We start from the raw sequence: 9,633 nt of genomic DNA, 5'->3' as shown, positions 1-9,633 counted from the left end.
TACAATTTTGAAGCTATTTGTAACTATTGTAACTAGATAGATAGATATTTTATTGATCCCCATGGGGAAATTCAAGAAACTATGTGTAGCCTGTGCAACCTGACTGTTGTAGGCTTGCCTACCACTCTGCCTACCACTCTAGTTGTAAACAAACGGTGACGTGACATTATGACGTAGGTGTAAAACCTTAATTACATTAAGCTCTGTAGTGCTGTAGCTGCTCATGTACATGCCCCCAGAGTGTAGCGCTGTAGCTGCTCATGAACATGCCCCCAGAGTGTAGTGCTGTAGCTCATGTACATGCCCCCAGAGTGTAGCGCTGTAGCTGCTCATGAACATGCCCCCAGAGTGTAGCCATAGATATTAGAAAGCTATATACCGCATTGGGCTCCAGAACGTACGTAAATAGCGTCGCCATCTTGGTGGGGGCAGCAATCACTGGAGGCCAGTGGAGGAGCATGTGACTCTGACTGGAAATCAGACAGGTGTCTGTGATTGGCTGCAAGTGTTGCCCATAGACAATAAAGGTGTTTGCCCCCACCAATATGGTGGCCGTGTTTACGATGCCACCTAATAGAACTCGACAGTCAATGCGGTATCTAGCTTTCTAATATCTATGGCTGTAGCTGCCTGGCTGCATTAGCTGCTGGCTGTAGCAACTCGAGCGGTAAAACTGGTCGTTTTTGGTTTTTACATAGCAACAGTACTCAGTGACCTCGAGAAACACATTTATGTGAAAACTTGCCGGATTTCTCCTTGACGGGAGGCGTGTGTTGCTTAGACGACCGCCTAAGCTGTAAAGCGCTGAGAGAAACCCATGCATACACACACACACACACACACAAAACAAGGACCATGCACACCCTCCCTCAAGCAGGCTGTTACAGATGAACCAAACTGTGAGTCCTGAAGGCTGTTGCTCAAGTGTAGGCTACACTATAAGACTGTCTTTCACTTAGGTTTCTGTTGGGTTCCTTTGTGTTCCTTTATATAGCCAACCTGTCTATAAAGTGTACACTATAAGACCAGCTGCGTATAAAGTGTACACTATAAGACCAGCTGCGTATAAAGTGTACACTATAAGACTACCTGTGTATAAAGTGTACACTATAAGACCAGCTGCGTATAAAGTGTACACTATAAGACCAGCTATATAAAGTGTACAAAGCTATATAAAGTGTACACTATAAGACCACCTAAAGTGTACACTAAACTACCTGTACACTATAAGACCAGTGTACACTATAAGACCAGCTATGTACACTATAAGATAAAAAGTGTAACACTATAAGACTACCTGTGTATAAAGTGTACACTACAAGACTACCTATAAAGTGTACACTATAAGACTACCTGTGTATAAAGTGTACACTATAAGACTACCTATAAAGTGTACACTATAAGACTACCAAGACTACCTATAAAGTGTACACTATAAGACTACCTGTGTATAAAGTGTACACTATAAGACTACCTATAAAGTGTACACTATAAGACTACCTGTGTATAAAGTGTAAACAATAAGACTACCTATAAAGTGTACACTATACGACTACCTGTGTATAAAGTGTACACTATAAGACGACTTGCCTATAAAGTGTACACTATAACAGGGGTTCCCAAACTTTTCCACGACAAGGCCCGCCAAATACCACTAGGTTCTGGCCAAGGACCCCCTTGATGTGTTATTAACCCATCTACAATACTACGGCAAATGTAAAAATACATTAAGCTAATCCTAATAATTATTTTAGCCACAAGCACTTTGCGATGGAGCATACAGTGTGTAAACATTGCATTTGGGGCTACATGAGAGCTATCATTCTACTATTATTTCCAGTCATTATCATGGAAAATATAATGTTCAGATATGCGACAAATTATTATAATGGCATTGTATAACAACCCTCATAGTAAAAGGTATATTTTACATTTTTCAAATGTATTTATTTGTTGCTTTTATTTTTCCTTCCAACTTGCTGAGGCCCCACTGGCACCCCCTCGCGGCCCCTGGCCCCCACTTTGAAAACCACTGCACTATAAGACTACCTGCATATAAAGTGTACACTATAAGACTATCTATAAAGTGTACACTATAAGACTACCTATAAAGTGTACACTATAAGACTACCTGTGTATAAAGTGTACGCTACCTGTGTGTAAAGTGTTTTTCATTTTGAACACTGTTGTTGGGTTCCTCGGCCTACTCATCAACACAATACCGATTATATTTCATACGAGAATGGGAGGGAGTTGTCACCGTGTGTGCCAGTTCAGTTGAAAGATGGAATTGATGTGAAATGGATCTGACATATTTGACAGTCTCCACGAGGTGGCAGTATTTCATCTTAATCACTTGTCAGGGAAAAACAGACCAGCGAGCTAATTAAGCAACTTCATTGACACATTTTAGATATTGTAAGCTAGGATAGTTGTCAACTTGTCACACCGAGGTTTGGGAAGAACATAATGACATGAATTGCCCGGCTCTGCATGTGTATGTTGGTTATTATTGTTTTTTGACAGACTTATTATAAATGTTATAACTGTAGGCCTACGTGTCTGTAAAACTCTTGAATACATTGCCGTGTCATGCCCTGAGCTGCCCAGAGAGAATTAAGCCTACTCTCATTCCTGACCGGTCACTCTAATGGTCACTAACTGTCTGCAAAGCATGCAGTCAATCAAAGAAAGCCTCTTTCTGAATACGAAGAGGCGGGGCGTGACTGCATGACAACTATTCTGACCAATCAATGGTCACTTTTGAAATGTCGAGTGGGGCTCATGCACCAATGGCGTCGTCGAGGGGCGGGGATTCGTCTAGCTCAGATTCCTCTCTGCAACTAGACGGCTACTACGGGAGAAGGAAGTAAATTTGTTGTCGGGTTGATGTCATCTCACTGTTTCTAAGAGCATCTGTCCCCGTAGATTAAATTATATAACCGGGCACATCAACATTGTGTCGTGCAGGGTTGGACCGCCACTCGGCAAGCATTCGTTCCTTTATTGGAACGAGACAGCTTGGAAGGGCTTCGCTGGTGCTCGTTAACGGGGTTTTTTTTCCGGTGGGGACGAAACGGCGTGGGTTAAGGAGAGGGCCTTGCCCGGATATCTGTCTAACCCAAACCGTGCTTCTGTACCGTAGGCTACCTGGCGAAGCAGTCGTGTGGGCGACACATACAGTACCTACCTGCAATTGTCCATTCGTTTAGACAGCGCAGTGGACTAGGTTACCCCACCTTAAGGAACACCCGGATCGATTAACTTAAAGACACCAATATGGGTGAGTATGTGGCATGTTTTGTCGTATTTGTGATGTATCGGCGATGTCCTATATGAAAAAGTAGGCTGCTGTGTATCCGGTTTAGACAGTTAAAAGCATCTGTTATTTTATAAATGGCCGTGGACGATACACTGTAGCTACGCATGAACTAGTGCACGCTAGCTGCTGAAGCGACCATGCAGTGCGAGGCTCTTGTGAAGTAGACGTGTGTTTCTGGAAGGATTGATTCCCCTCCAATTAAACGACAGGGGAGTGAGAGGCGTGAAACTATCAGTATCATGACTAACGGTTCGCCTGTTGTTTGGTGTCGATCCCAGCATCGTTATGTAACCGGAGCGCACTATGGATGATAGCCTAACCCTGATGTAACACGAAATGCGTTTTATATACAGTCTGTCCGCATGAGCGCTTTCAGACACATGCTCGGTGTGTGTTGTGAATAAGAGGCCAAAAAGAACTGAAGCTTCCACGGTAGCAGTCGATTTGTGTCCCTCCATCTCCTCCTCTGGTCGCGGGATGCGCACAGAAATGTGCTCGCCTTCTCACTGATTACTAGTGAAGAGGCCAAGTGGTCCATTCAGAAGTAAACGACTCCATTACGGACGACTGCTGCGCTGCAACGCCAGTGATTTTCACAGAATTGAAATATTTTAGTTGTGTGGCATCTGTAGACGAATTGACTCGATATGTAGGAAAACGCGGTCTTTCCCTACTGGCGTGAGTGTGCAGAAAGCAGGTCAGCCTCACGCCCACGCCCTAGACACACACACACACACACAGTCTCTCTCGAAACACACACACACACCTAATAAGCCCACACATGCCTGGTCTATTCAAACGCATCAGGGTCATCTGCTGGTGTTTAATTCTTGCGTGCGTGTAGTCAGCTGTGGACGTGTGTTGAGAGGCATATGGGGTATGCCGTTTGGCATGGATTTAAATTCCTTCAGAAAGGCTCCTTAACACATCCCACTGGATGCACACATGCACACACATCCAAACATTCACATATATATACACACACACACACACACACACACACACACACACACACACTCTCACACACACACAGACTCTCACACACACACTGGCACTGTACACACACCACACACACACCCCACTTGTGTCCCTGGAGCAGTAAGGGCGGTAGACACGGTCACTTTGGGCGGTCCCAGACACGATGTGGTGCAGGAAACGTGCCTATATATTTAGTCGTGGCTCTGCAAGCAGCGGCCCTTTGAGAGAGGCTCATGGAGGGCTGTTGTGAGAGACCCAAGATAGCCCTTTGAGAGAGGCTCATGGAGGGCTGTTGTGAGAGACCCAAGATAGCCCTTTGAGAGAGGCTCATGGAGGGCTGTTGTGAGAGACCCAAGATAGCCGGGGACAGAATTCTGATGTAGAACGCTCACACTTTTAGGAGTAGTGAAATCAGAAGTCCTGTGACTTCCAGAATCCTTTTATGTTTCATAGTATGTGCCCTTACTGTCAGAAAAATGGTTGGATAGAAGAATTCAACTAAGTTAGCTGTTTCTCTTCTCTGTGTTTTCCACATCTTAGACTGCTGTTATTTCATTCAGTTCCTGTACCGTTCCTGAGTATATCTGTGTGTGACTGTGTCTTTAGTGATGAGGGGGATAGTATGGTTTTGCCGTGTCTCACTACTCTGCATGAGTGCAGCCCCTGCATCAGAAGCTATCTGCTCTGGGTTGCCAGGTTGGCATTAATCAGTCTGATTCAGCTCTGGGTTGCCAGGTTGGCATTAATCAGTCTGATTCAGTAGCTATCTGCTCTGGTTTGCCAGGTTGGCATTAATCAGTCTGATTCATTGTGGTCCATGTCAGCTGGAATGATCGTCATCTCTTGGCAACTTGGAAGGATACTTAAACCCTGACTATATGAAGCATACTTCAACCCTGACTATATGAAGGATACTTCAACCCTGACTATATGAAGCATACTTCAACCCTGAAAGATACTCAGTGTTTCCCATACATTGACTTATTTGTGATGGCCCACCACAATATCAACATTGACCACCACACAATGATTTTCTAGGTTGTACTAAATTGTGCTTAAATCTGGTTAGCATCATAGCCATGCTGTGCTAATTTGTTAAAAAATGTTGCATTCAAGTTAATTCTAGTATGTTAGAGTATTGCCACCCTCACACACACACACACACACAGACACACACACCATCTCACATTAGAGTGTTTGCCACCCTCACACACACACACACACACACGCACAGACACACACACCATCTCACATTAGAGTGTTGCCCCCCTCTTCACCATTTTGGTCTGTTGAAGGCCTCGTTCCTCAGGTTTGTGTTCATGCTCTGAGTCAGGGAACATGTGATGCGAAGCGACTTTTCTGAAGAGTCCTTGGGCAGCAGCCTTCATTCATCTGTGCTATCAAAAGGACTATCACAGTACAAATGCTGTCACGACTTACGTACCAATCAGAAAGAACTAAAGGATTTGCATTGAAGACGTTTGAACATATTAAGAATATTGACTGGAGTCAAATATTTAGGAGGTTCTATAATTGCACAGTGGACATACATCAAACGTGATGTCGAACCTGTACTATGGTGTATACATCAAATGTCGTGCGTGAGGCCTTGGCTGTGGAAGGCAGCAGGGAGTAGATCCTGAGGAGAATGGCGTGTGTGTGTGTGTGTGTGTGTGTGTGTGTGTGTGTGTGTGTGTGTGTGTGAGAGAGAGTGAGAGTGTGTGTGTGTGTGTGTGAGGGCCTTGGCTGTGGAAGGCAGCAGAGAGTGATCCTGAGGGAGAATGGCGCAGGAGTGTGTGTGTGTGTGTGTGTGTGTGAGGCCTTGGCTGTGGAAGGCAGCAGGGAGTAGATCCTGAGGAGAATGAAATAGTGTGTGTGTGTGTGTGTGTGTGTGTGTGTGTGTGTGTGTGAGGCCTTGGCTGTGGAAGGCAGCAGGGAGTAGATCCTGAGGAGAATGGCGTGTGTGTGTGTGTGTGTGTGTGTGTGTGAGTGTGTGTGTGTGGCTGTGGAAGGCAGTGTGTAGTAGAGGCTGTGAGGATAACAGCTCCTCACCCTCTGATGGTGGAAGGTGCGTATGTTGCTGGCTGTGGATGGCAGCGTTGAGTAGGAGCTTTGAGGATGATTGCTCCTCACCCTCTGGCTTCTCTCCTCAGCAGCACAGCAGTGTGTCGCTGTCGGCCATCTTTAGAAACCTCCTGGTGACAAGCATCCGTTCAAACCAGCAACAGCATAACACCCAGGGTGATGTGGGGTATACTAGGGTGATGTGGGGTATGGTAGGGTGATTTGGGGTATACTAGGGTGATGTGGGGTATACTAGGGTGATGTGGGGTATACTAGGGTGATGTGGGGGGGTATGGTAGGGTGATGTGGGGTATACTAGGGTGATGTGGGGTGATGTGGGGTATACTAGGGTGATGTGGGGTATACTAGGGTGATGTGGGGTATGGTAGGGTGATGTGGGGATATGGGGTATACTAGGGTGATGTGGGGTATACTAGGGTGATGTGGGGTATACTAGGGTGATGTGGGGTATACTAGGGTGATGTGGGGTATACTAGGGTGATGTGGGGTATGGTAGGGTGATGTGGGGTATGGTAGGGTGATGTGGGGTATACTAGGGTGATGTGGGGTATGGTAGGGTGATGTGGGGTATGGTAGGGTGATGTAGGGTGAAAAACAGGGCTAAAAGTTTTAAATTCTTGCCTGTATTCTACTATGAACTACTCTAAGGGAAAAGTGTGCACGCACAAAATTCAACACCCCTAAATAGGGTACAGGTACAACACACCTAAATAGGGCACAGGTACAACACACCTAAATAGGGTACAGGTACAACACACCTAAATAGGGCACAGGTACAACACACCTAAATAGGGCACAGGTACAACACACCTAAATAGGGTACAGGTACAACACACCTAAATAGGGCACATCAACTGATTTATTTTTCCCTTGGGAATACGGTGAATGAGCTAAAGTCTTAAAAAGTCGGCATGCTCCTTTAATTAAGTCCCTTACCTGAGGAAAAATGAAGCCTTAAAGGAACACGCCACCCAATGTCAGTAGTAATATATGTTCTTACCTTAACTTTCACGAGTTGAGTCGTACCTCTTCCGTGTCGGTACGTGCACTCAAGCGCTCTGGTGCGTGGCACGATTGTGTTAGCATGTTGCTATGCTAGCGGGCTCAGACGTAGCCATAGAGGGAGGAAGATAGCAGTAATCAAAAACATCCACGTTTTCCCTACTTATGACAAAAAAGAAAGTAAACCTGCTCAAATGTGTTCAACATCCAGTATTTTCTGAAAGGTGCATAATTTGAGGTGATTGCCATCCAGTGGCAAATTAGATTGGTAAATTTACCCCCTTCATAAACTTTTGTTTATACAGATATAAGATTTTTACATTTACAGTAGGACTTTATCTCTGACCACTTTCAACACACAGTGAAACACACATACTTGTTTTTATGCTTTTTTGTTTTTATAATTTGTAGCCTATTAATATTTATTTTATCATTATTTTATTTATAAGCTAAGGTTGCTAGCACAGGTGTAAAAAGAGATAAAAGACTTGCACTTTCTGTTTGCAGTTTTGTGTAATACAGTTTTTTTTGGGGGGAGGGGTATTGCATTTTCAGAAATAGACACTTTTTTTGTATTATTTTTGAACACTGACGTGGCCCTCCAGTCAGTTGACGTTGGCAGAAGTGGCCCCCAGCTCATTTGAGTTTGAGACCCCTGCTTTAAGGGTTTTGGTGATCAGAAACGCTTGGTCACGGGCGCAAAGCTTAGAGATGTTTTTGGATGTGGCCAGCCCACATTCATCTTGATTGCATCGGGCGCATTGTTCAAAAGGGTTGCACTAATTCCTTTAATTAAACAGAGGTGTGTTTTGGGCGTGACATGCAATAAGCCAATCAAACCCTCATCTCCCATTCCCTTTAAGAGCCAGGTGAGCTTGAACAGTGGCGCAGTTACCTGGACAGGAACGGTTCACCCATGAAGAAATCGACATGCTCGTGCGTGAGGTGAAGGCCCGCGAGCACACGATTTACGGGGACGCGAGAACACGACTTACGGGGACGTGAGAACACCACCAGAAAACTCCCTGAGCTGAAGCAGGTGTGGGAGGAGGCCCACCTGATCAGGCGCTTACCTTCACCTGTGTCCACCTGTGTCCAGGGGACTATAGAGTAGATCACGCTGTGTCCACATCAGGGGACTATAGAGTAGATCACGCTGTGTCCACATCAGGGGACTATAGAGTGAATCCATGATCAGGACATGAAAGTGAATGCGGTTAATGTAGATTCACAGTATGTTTGTTTGTTTGTTTGTTTATTTGTTTTTGTTTGTTTGTGTTTGTGTGGCGTCTGCAGCAGATAACCTGAGTGAAGCGCTGAAGACTCTGAAGCTCTCGTCCACGAGCAGCTCGCCGGATGTACTGGAGGGGTGTCTGGACTGCCTGCTCAAGGCCCTGGCCGACAACAGTGAGTACACACATACACACACACACAGCGCATATACACACACACAGCGCATACACACACACACAGCGCATACACACACACACAGTGCATACACACACACACACACACAGAGCGCATACACACACAGAGCGCATACACACACACACAGCGCGTACACACACACACACACACACAGACAGCCGTAGGCAGCCGTGGCCTACTGGTTAGCACTTCGGACTTGTAACCGGAGGTTGCCGGTTTGAACCCCAACCAGTAGGAACGGCTGAAGTGCCCTTGAGTAAGGCACCTAACCCCTCACTGCTCCCCGAGCGCCGCTGTTGTTGCAGGCAGCTCACTGCGTTGGGATTAGTGTGTGCTTCACCTCACTGTGTGTGTTCACTGTGTGCTGAGTGTGTTTTACTAATTCACGGATTGGGATAAAAGCAGAGACCAAATTTCCCTCACAGGATCAAAAGAGTATATATACTTATACTTATTTACTATATATATATATATATATATATATATACACACACACACACACATGTACACACTGCTCAAGGCCCTGGCCAACAACAGTGAGTACACACACACACACACACACACACACACACACACACACACCTCACACACATTTGATTTCTTTATTTGGATCCGCCAATCAAATTTCTTACAGAAAGTATTTAAATATTCTCAGAGATGACACAGCTTTGACACTCAAGGGTACATAAAGCATCGCTTACGTCACACAGCTAGGCAGCTGATATGGAGCAGAATTTTGCCATCTGTTTAGACTTTCCTTTTGCTAGCCCTGCCAATCTTAGTCCACTAACAGTCAGTTTGTGGACATGTCCCAGGCT

At 45.3% G+C, this 9,633-nt stretch overlaps 1 protein-coding gene across 1 annotated transcript in view; it reads left to right on the top strand.

Moving 5' to 3' along the window:
• Positions 1-2,831: 2,831 nt before the first annotated feature.
• rap1gds1 (RAP1, GTP-GDP dissociation stimulator 1) overlaps positions 2,832-9,633 on the top strand; it is a 55,360-nt gene continuing 48,558 nt past the window's right edge. The window contains exons 1-2 of the mRNA XM_048236089.1: positions 2,832-3,283; positions 8,684-8,794. Coding sequence (XP_048092046.1) covers positions 3,280-3,283; positions 8,684-8,794 — 115 coding nt within the window. The 5' untranslated portion in view covers positions 2,832-3,279. The remainder of the gene's footprint in view (positions 3,284-8,683; positions 8,795-9,633) is intronic.

Source organism: Alosa alosa, chromosome 24 (assembly GCF_017589495.1).
Source record: "Alosa alosa isolate M-15738 ecotype Scorff River chromosome 24, AALO_Geno_1.1, whole genome shotgun sequence".
NCBI classification, from domain to species: domain Eukaryota; kingdom Metazoa; phylum Chordata; class Actinopteri; order Clupeiformes; family Clupeidae; genus Alosa; species Alosa alosa.
The sequence above is the reverse complement of the archived record's forward strand: the minus strand, read 5'-3'. Positions and strand labels throughout refer to the sequence as shown.